At 31.3% G+C, this 23,758-nt stretch overlaps 1 protein-coding gene across 1 annotated transcript; it reads left to right on the top strand.

Moving 5' to 3' along the window:
* Positions 1-6,700: 6,700 nt before the first annotated feature.
* Positions 6,701-23,491, top strand: LOC105332088 (G-protein coupled receptor daf-37). Its single transcript, XM_020068847.3, has 2 exons — positions 6,701-6,827; positions 20,903-23,491. Exon 2 carries the CDS (start codon positions 20,955-20,957, stop codon positions 22,065-22,067), a length of 1,113 nt encoding a protein of 370 aa, XP_019924406.2. The 5' UTR covers positions 6,701-6,827; positions 20,903-20,954; the 3' UTR covers positions 22,068-23,491.
* The last annotated feature ends 267 nt before the right edge of the window (positions 23,492-23,758 follow it).

Genomic DNA, 23,758 nt, shown 5'->3' with positions numbered 1-23,758 from the left:
CGCGTGTATGCACGGGTTGACATTGCATATCGGACATTTACGAAAAAGGTACATCGGCACACCGTATTATTGACATTTATATAACAAAGCTATAAGCTTACAATAATGCTATTAATTTCACTACACTTTCCGTACTTTGAATAATCTGTGTCTCGGGAAAGGCCCTCACCACAGTTAAAATGCCTCCCATATACCCGTAATGTAGCAGAAAATTGAAAAATCGCTCCGGAACTATTTTGGAAAAAATAAATGAAGTTGCCTTGAAAAAAATCAGTCAAATTCATCATAATAAACCTTTTTGAGACTGTAAATACCTTTCATCTAAAATTTAAATCCATATAATGGAAGAATTCAACACTTTTTCACCAACGTACACGTATTTTCTTTGCTACAGAGACAAAACACGGAATCCATTCCATCGTAAAACCGGGTCCGTAGGACATAATTCATTTTTACGATAAAACATATTCTATCTTCACTCTCCTAAGAAATATAATGTGAATTTTTTTGCATGTAATCAAATATTTTTGTCATCACGATAACAAAAGTAAGTACATGTACTTAGTTGAAATGTATATTTGTTTTTTTACACTTTTTGTCATAAGAAATCATTAATATATATGAACAGAATATATAGCAAATTTCCCATTAAAATTTACCCGTATTTGTTCTTATTTATCATTTCTGAGTTTATTCATGCTAATAAGATATTGTGGAAACATAAACTAAAGATCCCGTTAGCGTGAATGTATTGCCTAGCGGAAGATTGTAAAATCCAAACAATCCAGATGATTTCCGGGATTTTTTTTTAGGAATTTTCGTTGATTATTAATTAGCGACGCTTAACTCAGGAAAAATAAAAACAAATTGGTAATCTTCAAGTTCAAATCATGGTGTTTAAAATAGATAGAACAAAACACAGTATTCTTCCGATTTAACGGTATTCAAGACCAAAAATTCGAGTCTATTATTTCAATATAGTGGTATAGATAAAAAGCAAACCCTTTGTTATCAGCTTATCGATGGCCTCTTTTTTGTAATCATTGTTTGATTTTAAGTGTTGAGTGTTCAGTTTTTCCTGTATGGTTTACAACATCCATGGCTTCTGATGCACTATCCAACATGACAGAATCCCTGCTTTGATAGATTGAAGACTGTGGTTAGAAGGTACGTGAAAATTGATCTGGTGTTAAATGACATTAGTTCGTCCGTCTCTCTCTCTCTCTCTCTCTCTCTCTCTCTCTCTCTCTCTCTCTCTCTCTCTCTCTCTCTCTCTCTCATAAAACACCAATAGGAATAATTTTGCTGTGGTTGAAAAGAATTCCAACTCTTTTGTTGTCTAGTCCGTTTTTTCACCTAATAGCCATAATGACTTGTTCTCTTTGAAAACTTCTAAAACAATCTGATCTGCTTCAAGAAAAGATGTGAAACGTTTGGCTGGTATATCTGACAAATGATCATTAACATGAAATGAGTTTTAAAGATGTGCATAAATATGTAAACCAAACTTAGTATAGAGACGCTCAATGGACGTGGCCATTTGTAAACTATATCTATTTTCTTTAAAAAAAAGGGCTAAAGAAGATATAGATCAATTTGTAAAGCTAAATATTCTGGGGGTTTTTTTCTTTTAAATTACTAATTGTTAGTTGATTGCCAAAAAATATCATATGTCAAAGTTTTATGCAGATCAGATGATTAATTTATTGACCATCCAGCCTGCTTTAATACAATATAATACAGTCTTATATTGATTAGATAACAATGATTAGATAACAACTATGGCACAGTAGAATTGTAAATAAAAACACAAAAAATATATTTTGGGTATGTGAAACCTGTACTTGATGCAGGTATATGCAAGTTTCCATCTAGTGTTCCTTGGTATCCTATCTGGACCTTTAAATTCGACATTTATTGATTTGGTTCTTTGCTTTTTCTGACAAACATTTAATTCAATCGTTATGGAACTGTTATCTTATGGAAAATCAAGAAACATAACTATCCACACATTCAAAGAGATTGCATGGTGGTCTTGACCTTTTTAAAACTATATCAATTTTCTAAAGAGAAAGAATTCTGCGTTAGATATAGAAAATTAATCTTTGACTTTTAAAGTAAGATTTTTTTTCTTCATAAACTCTCCTCTAATTTTTAAGTATATCTGATGAGTAATTTGTTGACCTGCAGGTCTCCGTAATTGTATAAATTGTATAAATGATGTCTTTTAAAACAATTTTCAGGTAAATTGTTCTGTGTCACAAACAAATAACTTGGTAAGTAATGTTTATAACCTAAATATGAGACCATTTAAAGATTTGTCAATTTTTGATATTTCCCTTATCAAACTTTTTCATCTCATTGGTTTTTTTTTCAAAGAATTCAAAAATTCGAAATAAACATCAAGGTTTGTTTATTTGTGATTATCGTTGTTGATTGATTTTTTTTTATAATTAGTGAGACGTTTTTGTTTGGATTTATTGGTAGCTTTTTGAAGTGTTTTATTTCTTATTTTTAATTTTAAGGGGCTTTTTTCTAATTCAAGGTCTCCTTATTTATATTGTGTGAATTTATATCAAGATTATCAACATCTAAATTTAGTTACACCAACTCAAAGATCTAAAGGTTAGAAATAAAATCATGGCATGTTTGTGTGCCTACATCTTGGTGATACCCCCTCCTGTTACTAGATGTGCCCAACTTTCCTTATGCTATATATGAAACCTTTAACTTTAGAGGTATTCACTAGTAATATTGTTTAAACCTCAAGAAAAATCTATTAGGGTACATGCTGAAAAAAACCGTGCCATATGAATTAAAAGCGATTTAGCATGATTGAATTTGATCTCTGGAGACTTTAGAACTCTCATCTTTCATTCTTATTTTTACATGAAGACTAATTTAGGACTCTGAAGCTTTGTTCCTGGCATTATCTATCGAGTCACACTTTTTCGTATACTTTATGTTGGTTAGCTGCGCACACAGGATATAAAGCGATAATCATTAAATTTTGCGTCGTAGATCCCAACAGACAAATGCATTGTACTTGTTTAAGATTAAACGTTGATGGAGTCACGATACCTAATTAAAAAATCAACTCCACATAATTTTGTCTAAAAGATATTTTCTATTTTGTCGATAACTATTGGTCATTAATCTTTTTTTTTTTGTAAAAGTAATGTAATTCTTGTACAAAGTTCATCTGTTTGGCTCAACGTATTTTATAAGAGTATATAGTTTATTAAAAAATTAGGAACTAATCAATTCTTTCGACTAACTGCTTATTAGTACACGTAAAAACAGTTAATCATTAAAATATGTTTTTGAGAAATAAAAATATGATCATTATTGATTACAATCATATAGCAAAAACTCACTCAGCTCAGAATCTGGTTTTTTTTTCTACCTTTCTCTAAGAAAATGATACATACATGCATGTTATGGATTTTAAACGACACCCTACAAGTTACATGTGGCATTGTCTAGACTAGTTTGAAATTACACAATTTAGTTAAATGTGATGTACGCACAATTATACTATACACATGCATGTATTTGTTGAAATAACCTTTCAATCAGAAGACAATTTTACACACTGGTGCAATCTATATTTTCATATGGCAATATTAAGGTTTTTCTCTTAATATATAAGTACACAACTTTCTTTGAAATTAAATAAAATATATCATTAAAATATTGCAATATAATCTATACTAGACTGTGCAATGTATTAAGTGAAAAGGAAATTGTATGAATTTTGTGGTTAACAAACGAATATTGACACTGATGATGACATATTTCATAGCTTTGAAATCAAATATAATTTACTTGCTGTTGCGTTCGTTAATAAAAGTAACTCTTGACCGAATTACATGTATACAGCCATGATAATATTTCTTTTTTATGATCCATTCCTGAATTTTGAGTCGTTGTTTGAATTTAAACACAAATAGATAATTAAATACAATGTATAATTGCAATGAATATTCTTTGTGTCATATACTGAAAAGCTATTGCAGTATGTACATGTAGCTACATTTATGCATAGAAAATGAAATAAGTTTAATCTGAACAACATAAAGGTAAAAAACTTATTTTCTTATTTATACTAATTGTGCCCCTCTATTGGCTTAGTTGTTCTTATATTCATATAAATCAGGATTTATCTAAAGGCTTGTGCAAGAAATAAAAATTAAACACTCGCTGTGGCATTAAACATATGTTGCTAATGTTTTATCCATTAACAACCTATTTTACATGTAACTCATTATATCCATGTGAGCTTGAAATGAAAGATACCCCATATTTTGAGACATATTCGGATATTTTATTAGAAAAAGACGTTACTGGTGGTAATTTAATAGCAAAACTATATGATAAAAGTTATGATTTTTAGTTTTCCGTAGTCATCTCTCCTTACTTACATAGCAATATACCATAAGCCCTTGTTCATTGGGTATTTGTCTTCAGCTTAATCGTTAGGGAAGAACATGCTTTGCATATAAACGATTTTTTAAACGAGGCAAGCTACTGAAAACTAGTTGTTGGAACAGGAATATTTAGAACATCAATTAAAAGCATCTTTACGCAAGTTCTGTGCAAGTACAATGTTTCTTTCGGTGGCAGTAATTTTGACGTAGCAGAATGTATTGAGTTTAGACCTCATCCAATGTAATTGTACTTTAAAAAAAGCTCAATCAGACTTACATCTTCTTGGTCTACACAAAACATCAAATATAATGTGGTTTCATCAATTTTCGTTGAATACCAATTTTTTGGATTACGTTTTGATAAGTTGATCCACGAAATTAGATGTTAATTATAGTGTAATCATATTAACATTTTGAATTGATAGGATCATTGGCCACGAGTTAACGTATCCTTGAAACTGTGATTTTTACTTTTTTCCAAGAAAATTGATGCCCTTGAATATTAATGAAACTACAGTATAAGGGATAAAACTGCTGTGTGATTATACATTTGCTTTGTCCGACGAGTTAAAATGTTGTATATATTCGCGAGGCTTGCCGAACGAATGTAACCATTTTAACAAGTTTGATAAATCAAATATTAAAATCACACAGTTAAAGATGTTCTATTTATCTCATATGATTTGATTTATTTTATATATCTTTAAAAAAAGGCCCTTAAATGACACAAATTGAATTTTTAGCATAATCGATTATACAATGTTGTGTTGTGCAGTATTCGTGACCTTGCGCCATTTTTGAGGAAATATAGTTGTTTAAATGCAAAGTTTCACTGAAATAGCACATGAACTAATTTTTTCAATATCAAAATACTTTACCTCAGAGCATAAACTCTTAATTAAATGGAAATACTGAAGACTTGAATAGCCAAGTGTGTTGACATCTTAAAGTTGCGATACTTGTTAGTTTGAATGGATTCAAATGAGGAACAATTGTTGATGTTTTATAAAACAAACACTAACGATTCGAAGTTTAAAATATTGAATGAGGATGCTTAATGCTTACTTGATAGCGAACGTGATTACTTTTCAGTTTTATAAACTACACAGTTATGTGTTTCATTCATGTTTGTAATTTACACTTTCGACAAAATCCTTTTCAAATCAATTTTTGGTGGTAGAAATAGTACAGATGGAATATACAGGAACATCCTAAAAATAAATCTCTGAAACGAGTGCCTGTATCAAAAATTGTTCGGAACGGAAGTATTTGATTAAGCATCACCTATTTGATAAAGCTAATATTTATCACACTGGTTGTATACACCACACGTATAAGATAAATTGTAATTTAAAAAAAAGAAAAACTAAACAAAAGGAACACTTCCAAATACAACGAATTAAGAAAATACACACGTACATCTAAAAGAATAATAATCAATCCAAGTTTTAATATGAGGCAACCACGACTGACAATTCGTTGAATTTGGGACATTTTACAAGATTTTTTTATATTACAAGTTGCCATACAACTATTTCTCAAGCAATTTCATACCTGGAATCTTTGTCTTATAGTTGTAATTAAAGTTGTAATTTATTGTTACCAAATGATGCAAACGCTTATTTCCATAGGTTTATCATGGTAATTTACTGTCCCCTTCACTAGGTCAAAGCAATCTTCAGTTTTGGGGATTAGATTTTTTCCTCAAAAATTAGAGAATAGATGCTTATCAAAACTGCTGCTTCATTCATTTTGATACGGATTGATGCGCTGATCAGTTGATAGTAATGACATAAATTCAAATCTGTTTTTTGTACCATATAGATTGCAAATTTTAAACGTTTGATTCAGTTAATGCATTAACAGTGCCGAATGCTTCAGGAAAAGTTCGCGAGATACGCAAAATATTTTTTCGAGATTACACTAAGAATGATTTTGTTTTTATTATGACATTCAGAAGAAAAGAATTGTAAGCATGCGTATACAGTGCTTCAATATTGTTATTTCAAGTAATGTGAAAGAGATAGCAAGTACGACAAATGTGCCTTTGAATTGACCTGTTCTTGTATCATAGTAAAATTCAAAACATTATTACATTGTAGCTCAGCCTTCAAAACTTCTCATGATGATTAAAAACTGTAATTTAGTAAATCCAGCCGTCTGCTACATGTAATTAACTATGAAATTAATGGTCTGTAACATGATAGGTTAAGCGCGGAAATCATCGTAACGGATCCAGCAAGCTCGTATATCGATTGAGGAAATATCTCTCTGCTGAGTGGATAAAAGTAATACTAACGCTACTGTTTTTGTCACAGCGCAAACGCTCGACGCTTAAAGGTGCAAAAGTATAAATAGTGAACTGTTTGTTAAGTATCGGAGTACTATACCGAGATAGTAAGTATTTTGCTTATCTTAACGCATGCACTGTTCAAACTTTCAATTTCATGTGTATATTATTCTATACATTTTACATGTATGTATGGTATCATATTGCTTTTTTAAAACGAAATTATGGTAGCGAATATTGTTTTGTTTTTTAATTGTAAGATACGAAAGATAATTTTCATGGGACAAATTCATGACGGATATAAGAAATATACAATGCTAATCTGGTGAATAACTTTTCTGGTATTATAATATTCTTGAAGAATTCTTTTAAAAATGGTGTTGATGATTTGTTAATATTGTTAATTACCACACATATTATCATCATTTTTAAACGAAATGGTTTCCTTGGTTTGTATACTATACAATGAGTCATGTACGTGTCAAATAAAAAAGGAAGCAATACATGATAGATGGTTGGGAATAATCATATATTGATAAACCATTTGTCTTGAGGCACTCTAAGTTTAAGTTCACTTATTAGGTATATGCTATGAAAATTACAACGTTATAGGCCAATACAAGTTCAATCGTGAAAATATTTAGATCGGAGATAAAATAAAAAAATAACACAAGGAATAAAAAATTAAATAATTCCATATTTACAGAGGACTGTCAAATTAAAATAATATGACTTAAAAATCAGATACAAAGATTTTACAGTTATTCTTTATATTTCTTTCTTAAAAAAATCGATATTTTACATTAAAAAAAACACTGTACTTACGCAATTCAATGAATATGTATATGAAATATGCCCAGTATATGCTTCCTTTTCTTCTCTTGTCAACTGGTACATTGTATGTGATATGAAGTACTTTAAACATTTATCCCGTATGACCATCAAAACATATTGATTGCATTTTACGATAGTTGTTTCTATATGAATACTCTTTTACAGGGTTTGTCTAACACTATAAGGAAATAACATAATTCAAAATTTTTTTATACAGCTCTTACGCCGACTGTTTTTTTTTAGCTTAATCATTTCATACATATTATTCCACTCCAATGACTGCAAATTTCTACCTAGTTGCTCGTAATATTTTACTGATGCGTGCACGAGTCTTTTTTTTAAATCGAAAGTGTTAATCCAATCGTTGTGTAATTAACATCAGACTAACAATAAGAGCAAGTTTAATAGGATAAACATAAACCCGATTGTCCCAGCTAGCAACCCCTCAACCGTTGTTCTTTCTTGTTTTCTTTGAAGCATGTGATTAAAACGTGTTTTATGTCAGATATGTTTAGGAGCAGACCCATTGTTTTTTGGGGGGTTTTTTTGCTATCAACTCGAAACTTTGTCCAGAGTGAATAAATCTCCGAATTGTGTAATTGTTTACGTATTGACCGTCCCAACGTACTAAACGCCAACAAGTATATTCACTTAATCAAAAAACGAGGAACATGCGAAATCCCTTGCATAATCCAACACAAAGCTGTAGATTATTGATATATGTAAAAATAAAACTAAGCATGACAATTCATTTATTTTGAATTCATTTCAATATATATTTTGTCCAGCTTAAGATTACATGTTAAAAAAAATGTTACAATTGAACTTTGATAGGTGCGAAAATTAATATTTTAAAATTGCATCTCGATATATTCTGTTTCATTTCATTTAACTATTTTGACTTATTCGTTTCATTGTTTTCATTTATTAACTATAATGATTTTAAGAAATTAAGTTAATCCAACCGGAGGCTCAATTGAGTATGATTCACTGATCATAATTAGTTCGTTATCTGTAGCTGTCGTCATTTTATAGTTTTATTTTCCTAGAGTGTGTATTAGTTCTCGACAAGTAGGACGTTCTTATGAGTAGCTACATGTATTAAAACAATTTGTGATAGAAATTAATTAGCTTAATCACTCAGGGGCCAAAATTGTGTAAAATGCTATCAAACAAAGGAAATAGCACTCTTCTGCTGAAAGTTAAATGTTAGATATTAATGTATATAAGCAGTGATAAAATAAAAGGTAAATAAAATTTAACATTTATTGTACTTTAGCTATGTGTCTGTTCCACATATTAAGGATTGATAAAGCTGTAATAGATACGCCTTTTTTCCTTTCATTTTTTTTTATTTATAACACCAACTAACGCTACACACCTTCTTCATCAGGCTAAAGACATTTTCATACTATATGTACCTGTCAATCAAGTAATTTTATCTTCCAAACATGTGACTTAAGAAGAAATATTTGTAAAAAAAAAAACGTGTTTGAAAAATCGTCAAATGATATGTGTTAAATTGTATGGTATAAGCATTAGCTTTAGAAAAGGATAAAACGTGTTACCTGCTGTTGTTAATTTTTTGGACTTAATATCGCCTAGTTGGTTTGTGTAGGATAAGGTGTCAAAATATCCTCCAATCTGATTTCAAAATACAATATGAAATCTTATATCTTAGAGGAGCATTACCTTTCAAAACTAAATTCTTGTAGAGAAATACTTTCAATTCACCCTTTGATAAACATCAATCCTGTAGGAATTTTTGAAAATCCTTTGAGAATTCTAAAATATCCTGTAGAAATATTATTTCTCCTGAATAATTTTTCATATTCCGATGGAATATCAATATTTGAGGTAAATACCCCACCTCTCAGGTAAGATAAATCAAACACAAAGGTGGTAATATTCATTCCAGTTTATTGATTGTCATTTTGGTATGTATAGATTTTTACAAAATCGAGAACAGTATTTATTATTTATAGAGGTCACATTTGTACATACGATAGTTCCTGTAAGCTCTCAGAGGAATTCCTTTACATATACAGGCATCTGACTGCAATCGTTGAAAGGACTTGATGTCGATTCTAGACTATTTTAATCTCCTTAACCTAAGACAGGCCCGGGTAAATTATTTGGATTTTTAAACAAAATAAATATACATCATTATATCTAAAATAAAAGGTATATTGATTTGTAATTTATTAATTATTAGGCCCTTTTACAAGTAATTTGAGCAAAAGGTTAGCAGGAAAATTAATTCTTATTATTTTGTTTTGTTAAGTTTGATATAATTTGTCTCAATCGAAATATTCAGCAAATAATATAATTGCAGCATATCTTAGTCGCATCGTCAACTGATATAAGAATCTAAAAAATGGTTTAATAAGAGATAAATTCGTAATTTAAAATCGTTTTAAAAAGAGCATAAAAGTGAGTCTCATACAGTGTAAGTGATTCTCTTTTAAAAACAAGTCCTTATCATCAGGCTTTCCTAAATAAGTGATAAGCAAAGCACATTTTGATAATCTACTTGATAAAACCAATTTATTTTGTTAGTCATTAATTGAGATTCCAATCTGCAAATGTTAATTTACGACACAATTCAACGATCATAAAGTAAAAAAAAAATGACATTTGAATAAATGCACTTGATAATACATGTACCAGTTATTTGGATTAACCATGGATAAAGATTCCAATATCTGCAAATATAAATTTACAGCATAATTACGACGATCTTAAAAGTTTTTGCTTTTTATTATATTATAGATATTGATCTATTCACCATTAATAGAAATGCCTAAGGCTTTTTTACAAATCAAAAATTATGGTACATATTCGACATTTATCAGATATCAGGTGTTGAGAACTGTTTTATAAATCGCTTTCACTTTCGTATTCATCCATTTTTTAAATATTGGGATGACAGTGCAGGATTTCCTAAGAATAACAAATCGATTTTTATGATTCAAAAATTTCGATAAATCTCTTTATTGCCTAACAATTATCAGATTAAACCCAAATGTAGGTTAATGCTTCATCCATTATTTTTTTTTAATTCCTGCCAATTAAAGATAGGAAATGTGCGTGATCTGGATATAGGCTTTTCCCGAAGACAGGTATTGTGTACCTTCTAAACGCTTGAATAGCAGGTTTATATTTAAAGCTGTATCCAATTTATACTGCATGGCTAATAATTTGTGATTTTGGTATATCAAAAGTCTGCTTTCCTAAGCGCTTCCGCCTCGTCCTTCGGCCTCGTTTTATCGCGGATGAAGCATTGCCGTTTCAGTGTGAATGAGACTTCGATTGACTGAGTTTTCATAATTGTGTGTCATAATTTTACTGTGGTTTTGTCAGACCTTGATGCAAGGCTTGGTAAAAGATTGTGATGAAAAATACATTGACTCCGCCAGTCCTCTTATTGCATAAATAGCTGAAATAAACTTGGAACACTGTGTCGAATAAGAACATGTATGCCTTTGCTCTTTTGCACCAATTCGCTGTGGTGTTTTTTACAAATTCATGTATAATTGTAATATTGAAGACTACTGGCTATGTCATATGTTTTGCTTTTAGGGTATCTCACTTGACTTGTAAGATTTCCATCTGAGGAAGTTGAATTCTTATATAAATTATCATTTAAATGATATTTTTTACACTGGTAAAAATAAAACTTTTCAGAATAAAAATCCTTTTCTATATGTTCATAAATTCAAATAAGATTTGATTAAAATCCTATTAAACTTTTCAATCTGGTAAGGAAAAAAAGAGAAAAAATGCCTGTCGGAACTCAATACCTGCGGGAATCATTATTCTAATGATGTAAATTTCTGAATTTCTTGATGTTCGGTAGGGATCATTATATTTTTCTCCCCTATATTTTTTTTAATGCTTGGGATTTAAAATATTTAGGTAAATAAATAAATAGCTTAAGAGAACATGGTCACGATTCTTGACAAGTTTTACCTTCCTGTTTTTATTATTTACAATGCTTTATGAATGCATTTCTAACAATCAAATGAAATGTGGTGGCCGTCGATGAGTTTAAAGCGAGATACAGGGCTCACATTTTTTCGTCCTGTAAACAAGGCTCGTGCCCTGTTTTTGTTTACATAGGTTCAATATACCAATAAAAATTCCTTTTCAAGACGATTTGTCAAAATTCGCATTCATTTTAAGCATAAATAAACAGTTCCTAACGATTAGTTAACACATTCATTTCAGGTCTAAAACTGAAATTTTCACTTCAACATTTAAAATGTAATCAAAAGCTTTGTTTACATAGCGAGGAATTGTAAGCTCTGTAACTTGCTTTTAACTCAACAAATGTCACTCAAATTTTGATTGCCTACTAAAAATGCCTTAAAATCGAAAAAAAATAATTGTTGACCAATATCGTGACCATGCCCCTTTAAAGCTGACTGAACGGTCTGACAAGACGACTAAATGAAGAACTAGGCCATACCTTACCATTTAGTTGACTGAATTGCATGGCTTTATCATGTGTAGCTCACTTGTAAGCTAAGGCGAGGTTTACCTAATCACTTCTTAGTCATTAGTCTGTAATCTGTCCCAGCTTTTTAAAACTATAAAGACGGGTACAATTTTACAACATTAAGATTTCACTGCCACACAGGTATTTATATAGCACTCTCTTTATGTGTGTAATTCTTTTTTTCTTTTCTTTTTTTTTTTCTTTATTGTATTTTAATTTTGTTCATTTGGTTTGTTTTTGTAAAACGAATAATTAGTAATGAAACAAGATAGGGAAAGTGTTGGAGCTCATTACTTCGAAGACAAAGTCAAATATTTACATCGTTGCAACAACCTGTGCAGTGAAAGTATTTCAAAGTGATTCTATGAGACAAGTATGTAAATAAGCAAATTATTTTACTCAGGTGCTAAAATTTCCAATTCAGAGTCAAACTATCATAAGTTACTTAATAAAAACCGTCTCTGGTTATTAACTTTTTGTATATAAGTAATAAAATCTGCAGTCATAATCTTTAAAGATGATATGCAGATTTCGGCATTAAAGTGTTCAAGTAGGATGGGCATATTTTCAAATTGTCTCTTATAGGTAAATTTATACATGTATCTTATGTTATAATAAACAGTCTAAAACAGGCATTACGTTTATTTTATTGAAAACGTCCCTTGGATTTATTACCTTTGGTAACAGAATCAAAATTTACGCGCGATTACTGTAATTAAGTATGAAAACAGCAGTCTGGGGAAAAATATTGCGAGAAAATATTGATTGGTATTAAAACAAGATACATAGCCTTGAACTTTACATGCCTCTGGAGGCAGATTGGTCGATATTTTTAGAAATTTACAAGTTACCATTATGTGCAAAGCTTTTCAGAATATATGTACATTAATTTGTATTGTTTACTCCTTTTCAGAAATATAAGTATCATGACATAAATACGTCTCAAAAAGAACTGTTTATGGTATTCGTGCACGAGACACCGCATTAATCTTCGACTCTATTCTATTTGCAATTTCATGGTTATTTCAATGTCATTCGGGGGTTTCTGGTGCTATTTTTGCCCACACTTGTTGCTGCTGTCTTTTAAAATAGACTATTAATATGATGCGTTAAATAAGGACATGTACTCTCATAAATACTAAAATTACAACCACCCTGTTCTGTATAAAAATAAAAGAAATGCTGCAATGTAATACTATACAGGAATGAAACTGAATCTTGCATAATGATACTTTATAGCCACGAAAGGCACTTCTAAAAGTTAAAAATATATTTAATGGGTTATTTTTTTTTTTTTACGTCTAAGCCTTGTTAGTTGTAAGCATTGTCAGACATCGTTGCAAATTGTGCATATACTTACGTATGTCAAAACAACTCGAACAGCTGTCGTTTTACACCATCTTTTAGATTTGTGGGTTTATATTTTAGTAAATTGTTTACAACTATTGTTTACGGTTATCTGTCATATCTTACATGCAGTTATAAGAAATTGATAAAGTCTCAAGCTATTTTGAATGAAGAGATAATATTATTTCTCGAATCTTTATAAAATAGTGACTGTGGTGTGAGACCATTATAAGATAAAACTACATTATCCACCCACGTGCCACAAGTCAGCATGTCTGGATGTTGTTTCGGTGTTGACTTTGTCTCTATCAGTATTTGAAATACGACCATTGTGCAATAGTTTGGATGATATTGAAACGTCTAATTTTTATATAAAATTGATAAAATGTAAATTAACGACGAAATTTTCCTCACAGGAATAACCAGGTTCATTCTTTTTTTTCATTAATCAACGAATTATCTGGGGATTTTGTACAGTTATTGTAAAGAAAATTGAGATCACTTTTTTTAACAAACCAAGACGTTAGACAGTTTAAAGCCAGTTAAAACTGGTAAGAACAAGCCAGGATTGCATGACCTTAAAAGAGAACATAGTTAAACTTTGCAGTTTATACTAAATGAACTTACCTTTAAAATATATTTAAGCATACAGTATGTGAAATTACTTTATGTGCATCTATATTATTTGTGTTCAAAAATAAAATCATCAATGAGAGTTTCCTTTTTTGTGAATGATCTCCAGACGACAAAACATTCATTTTTTTTTTTCAAATTCAAAGGTATAAATTGATAGTAAGAAAACTTAGCAAACATTCATTTGATAGTTAAAATAATGTTTATTTGATAGCCAATCTCTGATAACAAAGAATAAGATGTAATGACACTCCAGCGGAACCTTTTATAGGATTAAAAAAAAATATAATAATTTTAGATTTTATCATTGCCTGTGCCTTAATAAAACTGTCACATTCCAATTAGTGTCGGCAGTTCAGATAGTTTTATTATTTTAATGATAGACGCATTCGGTGATATTTAAGACGACGTAACAACGGTTTTCGTTCGTTCTTGATTGTTACACAGTGTTTTTTTTTCACGTTACTTTTTCTTTAATAACCACTGGTTAAAAAACCCGTTGATAATGAAGCTTTTACGTAGTGACATTTTTGTTGTGTTTGCAAATAATTTGCTGGTGAAGGGGGGGGGGGGGGGGTCTAAAGCTTTTTTCACATTATCAGACATTACAAATAAATAAAAAATAGGAAACAAAAAAAATCTAGTTTTGTGATCTCAGACTATGTCGAAGTCCCATTAACTCTTTTTAAAAAAGAGAAGATGTTGCTTCACATTTGTCAAACATTAAAAAAATCATTGAAACCTTTTCTAAGAATACTAATTTCAAAATTAATTAAACATTTATATGTGTTCCCATTGAAGCTAAATAACATAGAAAACTAAGTAATTACGGTGTCATGGCAGGGTGGTCGTGGCATCTATCTCCCGTATAAGAAAAAAAAAGCTCGAAATGCTTATAAAAATCTGTTGACGATCTATTTTCTTTATAAATGGTGGAATAACACTTTTCATAACAATGTGTGATGCAATCAAAGAAAAAGCGTGACATGGAATCAAGGAAGAAACATGTATTCCTTTTTCAGGGAAGATCAGCATGTTATACATGTATAATTGGCTATTAATGTAATGTGTAAGCATTAAGTTAAATGCAATAAATATAATAAATAAAATTAATCACACGGTTTTGCTGATTTTCGAAATAACAAGGCACAAATAAGCTTTACTTTTAGTAAGCAAATTGTAATTTCCGATTAATATGCGAATTCTTACGCATTGGTAAAGAAAAGCGTGATCTGAATCAATATGTATGTAAATGAATGTTTACTCTCAATGCAAACGCATTCTGGTAACGTTTAAAGTAATCTACATGTAATTAAAGACTTACTTGAGGCTGTCATTTCATCGTAAATAACTTAGTGCAAGGAGGAATCCGTGTGCAATTAGTAAAATTTGCGGACACAACTGTGATCAGCCGAAGCGTACACAAAATATACCGAAAATCAATATTGTCCTTCAATTGTACATATCGTTGACTCCACGTTAATTTTGAACAAATGAAAGATAAAGGTCATTTTAGTCAAGGATATACAGAGGGTAAAATGTATTTTAATCAGACTCAGTCGAAACTGTATAAGGCGCCTAATTTGTGTCAGGAATAAGCTCGAGGTCAATAGCAACTAAATGTCCCTAAAGACAGAAACCCTTTCCCGAAGCGAAACCATAAAATATCAGCTGCTGTGATAGAGAACTTGCTAGTGTTTATGTTTGGTAACTCCGAAGTAGAATAAACCTTTGGGCGGCAGGGGGTTGTCGTCTGGTCAACGGGTTTACATTGATCTATCGTAGTTAAAATTCTTCTTCGCAATCTCGATTTTAACTAACACCAAACACAAAAAAATACCCCAAAAAGAAAAAAGAAAAAAACAACTTTCAAAATGCGCATGGGAAATCGAATGATTATATGGATATTTACCATAATATGAAAGCACACAAAATTGTTTATTGTTTGCAAAGAAGAGATTGATTTCATTTTAGATTGCATGGGACACTGAAATGTGAGCTTAAAAATATGAACAGCCAAAGTTTGAATATTCAATGATCGAACGACACTTAAAAATCATAACGATATCACAGAAAACTTCATGATTTACTGCGCCAGAGCAAAAGTGCTGTAGAGAAAATTGGTTTTTTTTAAATGAAATATACACATTTTTAAAATTAAAATTCATTTTTAGATTACAAAATCACAAATCCTTTTTCGACCGTATGCTACATTCATTACCAAGATTCCGCAAACTGATTTATGTTTAAGATAATTTAGGTTTTTAGCTTATCTTTAACATCGTTTAAAACACGACTGTTGCTTTAACAAATTAAAACAAGGCCTTAATTGTCAATGTATTATAGTTTTCAGTGAATGGTATCCTAAATGTGTTTTTTTATGCAAATGTAGTATTCAAGATTACTCAACTTTGCAAAGAAAACTTACATAAGGAGTACAATAATACTATATTCTCCTAAAAATAATTTTAAAAGACTGACTGGGTGCGATTTAAGGTGGCATAGATATGCAACCACTTGTCAGATAATTGTGTAAACTCAGATAATTATATCTCGACTCATCAGATATGTATGTCAATTTGTTAGATTTTTTCGTTGAATTGTCATTAAATAAATAATAAAACATTGAATTTTGAACTTGTCCTGATATTGATTTAGTAATAATATTTAGTTTTGTTAGATAGGAAAACAAACTTTTGGAATGCAACTGACCAACCGATTGAGTCCTTGAAAAAATATGTGATAGCTATATACAATATTGATGAAATGTTTATTAAGTAATGGCGGGAAAACCTTGTTAGTTTTATAAAACAAAATACGGCATTTCTAAAACAAAGTATCATCAGTTATCATTCTATGAAAAACGTTGATGAATCTTAATGCATCCCTTTTATATAAGTTAATTATTATTGATCAACACAGGAGCGAAGTTGAATACGTTTTCGCCTTGGGATCAATATTAAAAATTAAATCTTGTCTGTGCAAAATAAAATCTCTTCATTTACTGCATTGTTGTGCAGTTCTCTTTCAAAACAAGACAGGTGCGGGTCACATGGCTCACCAGTGTAAGTGAAACATTGATACCAGCGAGAATAGAAACAAGGCACTCCTTGCAAAGTTTTTAAATCTCGTTTAATGTTTTGGACAGTTGCAAACTATATCAAAATGTAAATAAATTTCGTCGATTGGAGTTTTTTATGTCTGTGTTCTTGCAATTTGATAGAAATGGTGGAACTGCTTAATTAAGTACTTGCATAGAATAAGGGATCTGCAGTAAAAGTAAACAAAACTGCATGACTGTTGAGTAATAAAATGACATTAATAAAAAAAAGTTGTAAGTTTATGAATGATTATTTTTCATAAACATTTATTTATTTTAATTCAAAAACATAGGAAATGGTATTTTATTTAATTCAGAATTAGAATTCTCTGCAATACTATTTATTATCATCGCCAATAATGCAAAAAGTATTAATTCATTATGACTTTCTTAATAAAATAAAAGCCACAAGAAAGATACAATTCAAATAAAAACATATCAAGGTATTTTAGTGGAGTAAATGAGATTAGATTCATTTGGTAATATCGTCACTCCATTTTTTTTTCAACAAATGAATCTATTTTCGTTAGCAGTCCCATCTAATTTTACCTCAAGAAAGCTTTTAAGATTTTTTAGAATATTAAAGAGTCTCCACTTTGAATCTTAATGGAAACACATAAACCTGTCCTCATATTGATGTATGTTGTCTTTCTTAAGTAAAATATTGCTGCTCCCAGACAAGAAAAAAAAGTTTCATTAGATCACCCCTACTTTGGAATAGTTGAGTCTCGCCGATAAATAAAATCCTAGACCTACATGTATACTCCAAATTTATGATATATTCCATCGTTCAGTCTTTTCAAAGAAAACAATATTGTCTTTATTAGTTGTAAAGAGGTCAATCCTCACTGTGTCGTGATTAGAGTGTTTTACCTTGAATCAGTTTCTGTCTCTCTTATAGTTTCTCTTAACTGTATTTATATCAGATTGTTGGGGTCCTTCACTGGTCAAATATGTTTCAGCTAATTTTAAACCTATATCGGATAGTGGTAAGCTTTTCTGTTGCATTTACCAGCTTTCATTCGATTATTTAATCACTGGCATCTTTGTTTAATTACCGTTCCAGATTGTAGTCAGTTTGTTATCTACACGTATCTATATATGTGTCCTTGCTTACCTCATTGTACGTATTATATAGTCAATTTAATTATTTGAATTTGCGGCTAGTTTACAATCAACAGTCATAAATGATAATTTCGGTTTTTATGATGTTGTTTTTTGGGGGTTTTTTTTTGTTTGTTTTGTTTTGTTTTTGTGTTTGTTTTTGTTTTTTGTTGTTTTTTTTTTGTTTTTTTTTTTGGGGGGGGGGGGTGGTTTGTTGTTGATTGCTGTTGACTTTATATCAAGCTCTTGTCTTTTTGTTGCAATAATTCACAATTTTCACAGTCATTTCGTTGTTACATTTCGTTGTTACATTTCGATGTTACATTTCGATGTTACATTTTGTTGTTACATTTCGATGTTACATTTCGGTCGGTATATCTGTCCATTTACTGCCAAACAAATGTATACATGTTTATTTTTGCCCCGTGTAATGTACGCCCCTCTACACTGCAAACAGTTTTGCTCCATCTAGAAAACGCCCAGACGCAGGTGTATTTTAAAAGATATTATTTGTGACATTGGGATTTGTCCTGTCATAAATTCGCCCCCTGACATCGAGGGCATGATAAAAGATGCGAATATTTCTCTGTATACAGTATTGTATTTTCATCGATATCTTTAATGTTGCTTCGCCGATATCCCTGATTTACTATGCTTTTGGTTCTTATTCCAGCTCTAGTAATTTTATGAAAATAATGTTATCAATCCCAACCATTTTGTCGCTACCCTTTGGTGTTGTTTTCACCATTTCCTCTCTTCCACCTTCTGTTTATATACTACGTATATGTCAGTTTGTTTTTCTTGGACTAGAATGTCGCGACGTCATTGGATGAAACGCGCCACGTGGCTGCCTTACAAATTTCTTTAAAAGGCAAGCGTCAAAATTTATAGGGCAACATGGCGGACGTTACGTTATTTGAACTGATTTTCTACACAAACGTTTGTTTACATATCAAACTTTAGGTCCTCGACAAAACAAAACACTTATTAGGTTTGTTACTGACTGTTTAAAGAAATTTGTGGGGTCGGTAAAGTCCATAGAAGGCGAGGCGAAGCCGAGCCTTCTATGGACTTTACCGACCCCATAAATTTCGCCTCGCCTTCTATGGACTTTATCGACCCCACAAATTTCTTTAAACAGTCAGTAACAAACCTAATAAGTAATATTCTTATCATTATCATCATATATTATAACCATTTAAAAGTACAATGATTCCTCTAATTCATGCAATCGTTGTTTATTAAATAGTGATTGTCCAGGTAGTGTCAGTTTTTGGTATTACTCTTTTTAATTTTTGTATTGATGTAACTATCTGAAGTATACATCTAACTTTGCAAGTTTGGAAAGGAGTATCTGAAAAAGGCTTGTAATTTCAGAGTTCAGTACTCATGCAACTTGTATCTGATTCATGCAATGTATCAAATGGTTAATTGTTCCAATTTGCAAAAAAAAAAAAAAAAATTAAGTGAATGTATTAAAGACCTCGTAACCTGATTGTTGTGTAATAAATCGCCCTCATTGAATCTTCTTTGGGGGGAATTGTCTAGCCAGTCTTAGGTACTGCTGTTTATTTGATTTGTGTGTCTGACTTATTATAGAATAATTGCTCCGTAGCATACATAGTAAAATTTATGGATTTGTCAGAGAATGGCATTTGTAAATATTGAGTTTTCTTATTAAAAAAGAGATACCCAAACATTCTGAGATCGACTTTTTCATCAGCTGATGTGTTCTTTATCTTTCACGATTTCCATGTTCATAAAAGCTTCGAAAATCAGTGTGTTCATTAGCGACGTCCTTCAAATGATGAAACCTTTTTCTCTCGTTTCACATCTGAAAGACGACATGGAGAAATAAGTTGAAAAATATGATACTTTTTATTGCCATTGCCGGTTTCGTATTCATGTTTCTCCTTTTTGCATTTTTTGGTGTGCTATATTATTTCTAAAGAGATGAATTCAATAGCTGATAAATGTGTACGAATGCTTAAGCATTTTTTTTAAGGAAACTTATCTATAAACACTTTGAAAATAGTCAGATTTTATATAATACAGACAAGTTAGATATTTTTGTAGTCTCATGTATTCCTTCGCCAGAGTTAAAGATAGTCTCGTTCAACCAAACTCTCGGCTGTCTCCGTAAATCTCCGAGCAGAGAGGCTCTCTTGCTTGTTGGAGATTAACAGAGATACAGCCGAACGTCTGGTTGAACGAGACTAGAGTTCGATATCAACAGTGCTTGGATCCATACAATTTTTAGAATTGTTTCGATTACTAATTATACATAGTTTAAAATCGAACTTTAAATATTACACACCATGATTCATATGGGGTTTCTCGAAATTCTTGTCAGAAAAGTCTAAAAATCCAAATCATAAAAAAGTGCGTAATTCAAATATAGATTAGAAACTAATTGCTATGCAAGATAATAAATGATAATCGATAAAATCAACTCCCGTCATTACTTCAGTACTTTGATTTTATAAAGCCTCTAATTATTTTGAAGGCGTAAATGACTATATGAGGCAATGTGATTAATAGTTAATTCCTTTAATCAATCTATTTCCTTTCTCATCTAATGACCAGGTTCGTTATTCCTGAATGTTTTATAAAAAAAATGGTACTCAAAGTATATTATTTCTTCTTCTTTTTTATTTTCGTAGATAAACCGCTGACGTAAAGGGTAATTAATTTGTCGATACATCTGGCAGGAAAATGACCAGCTTTGCTGCATTTCCTGACACAGATGAGGGAGCAAATAGCCACAACATATCAATCCAGTCTGTGAACTTCAGTGAAATGAACTCTTCAATCTTTCCAGACGATACACCAAGAGAACCTTTTTACGAGTTTGTCCATGCACTTTATCTATTTGTGATCCCTCTGATATCTATTCTTGGAATCATCGGCAATGTACTATCTATCAAGGTTTTCCTGTGCTCCACATTCAACAAGCAGCCCTCTAGTATCTATCTCGCGGCGCTGTCTGTCTCTGACACGTGGTTTCTGGTTGCTTTGTTGATGGGCTGGCTTGGAAGCTTTGACGGCACCATCCAACAAACCGGGGCCTCGTGCATGGTCTCCATTTATGTGACGTACGTGACGGGCTTCCTGTCCGTGTGGTACGTGGTGCTCATCGTTATTGACCGTTACATTGTCGTCTGTCACCCGCTGCGGGGCCCGCGTCTCTGCTCCCGGAAACGAGTTGCAATCGCCTCGAGTATAATTACGAGCTTCGCGGTTATCTTTTATACCCACTGTTTTCACACGACCGTCATCGTTAAGAGAGCGTCAGGAAATGGTGTTCAATGTGTGGTTCAAAAGGACACCATGTTTGCGCTGGAAATCATCACTTACATTGATTCTGTCCTGACGGTTGGTATTCCGTTTCTGGCAATATTTATACTTAACTGCAGTCTGATTCTGGCTGTCCGAAAATTCAACAAAAAACACGTTCGGTTCAGTGACAGAAAACTTTATTCCTATTCACCGCAGTACAGCATTTTGACCAAGGCTCAGATTCGATTAACAATTATGCTGGTGGTGGTTTCGTCTGTGTTTCTATTGCTTAACCTTCCAAGTCATGCTATCAGGTTGTACATTATGATGAAGGGATTCGCAATGCAGCGCCAACATCGTCTTATCTTATTCCTTTTACAACAAATTTTCCAGATCCTCTATTACGCAAATTTTGCTATTAACTTTATCTTGTATATGGTATCAAGTAACTTATTCCGTAAATGTCTTAAAGAGACGCCAAAATGCTGGGTTCTTCAGAAATTGAGGTTGAAAAAGACTTTATTAGATAGAAGAAACAAATACGGTTAAAGAATCAGAAACCAATTACAAAATGGCTTTTAACTCATCAAAATAAAGAAACAACACGACACCAAAATCTAATAGTGAAAAATCCAACAATATATGAGATTTGTAGCTTAATGTCTATTGCACGAATTGGCGGCAAGCTAAAACATACATTTTAAGTAATTTATTGCGATAGACGTGGTCTCAATGCATAAACAAATATATCAAATGTTATCGCTGTCAAAGGAAATGACAAATCTAAATCACAGGGATTAACTCTATTGGGTTTTCTCTTAAACAACCCATTTATTTTGTAACGATAGCATCAGACCTAGATCAATCGACCTAGAATGCATCTCGCCTACGCCACTTACATTTATACTACAGACAGTTATACAACGGTTCATTTTTTTTTAGTAATTTATTTTTTCCGAAGCCAAAATACATAAATAGTTTATATTAGTGTGAGAGATTTGTGATGTTTTCAATTACATCATACTAATTTCATTTTTAAAAATCTGTAACATCCTTGTTTGTTGAAATGACCCCTATTTGCACGTTTAAATTTAAAACTAACAGTCGTGAGAGTTAAAAAATCATGGTTACAAACGATATTCACTATTCAGGTGGTACACATCAGCTTTAACAGTTGGTTCTAAACTTGTTTATATTAAGGTGGCTCAATGGTTGACAAACTAATCATAAGATCTGTCTTAAATTTTAAGATATGATTTTTTTAAGCTATAAACTCATCATTTAGTAAGAAACAAATCTCCATCTATTTCGTCATTTAAATTAATGTATTTTCCTATATTTTTATATTGAGCTCTTTTTTCTAGGGAGATCAATACAGTCTTAAAAATGGCTATGACCAATGAGCCCTCTTAATGAGCTCAATTTAAAAAAGATATGTATGAAAAGTTCATAAAGTCCCTTAATGCGACAATACACTTGATTAAAATATAACCAGTGTATAAGTGATTATTGCTATCAGTTGTCAGAATGTCGTCTTACTGTTTTATACGTTCATTTCCCAAATGAATGATTTATGCTGCGATTACAGGAACTTTATCCCCCCAGAACAGATAACTGCATAGCAAATTAGCGCTATGCTTCTAAATCTAATCATGTCAGGAATTCAAAGTATATTGATCAGAGTTGAACGTTTTTTTTTTAAAATGGGTAAAATTTGCTTTTCAATCTGTATGCTGTGGTATTATAAAAAAAACACCAATGTCGGCCATATCTCGAGGGAAAAACGGGTCTAGTGTAGCACAAAGCTAATGCATAAACTATCATTTGAAGTACACATGCCTTTCTTAGTTGTTTAGATATTGAGAGTCAACGAAACAAACTTGTTTATAAATGACATCGATTTATTTCTGTGTTGTGTTTTGATTGTTCAACCATCGTCTGTGATTTAGATAATAAATTTAAAACAAAATATAATTATACCAATTTTGAGTTCGTTTTATTTTTGATGAAAGCCAAAGAACTCTCTCTCTCTCTCTCTCTCTCTCTCTCTCTCTCTCTCTCTCTCTCTCTCTCTCTCTCTCTCTCTCTCTCTCTCTCTCTCTCTCTCTCGCGTGTGTGCAAGTAAGAAATTTTTATCACTTTGTTACAGAGTCAAACTTTTACCCAACTTTTTTTTTTCTTCCCAGTTAATTTGTTCCTTTAAAAACCAGCAAACTCGTTGATGCAACCAATTATTGAAA

This window comes from Magallana gigas, chromosome 4, assembly GCF_963853765.1.
Source record: "Magallana gigas chromosome 4, xbMagGiga1.1, whole genome shotgun sequence".
Classification (NCBI taxonomy): Eukaryota; Metazoa; Mollusca; class Bivalvia; order Ostreida; family Ostreidae; genus Magallana; species Magallana gigas.
This window is presented reverse-complemented; position numbering and strand designations above follow the sequence as displayed.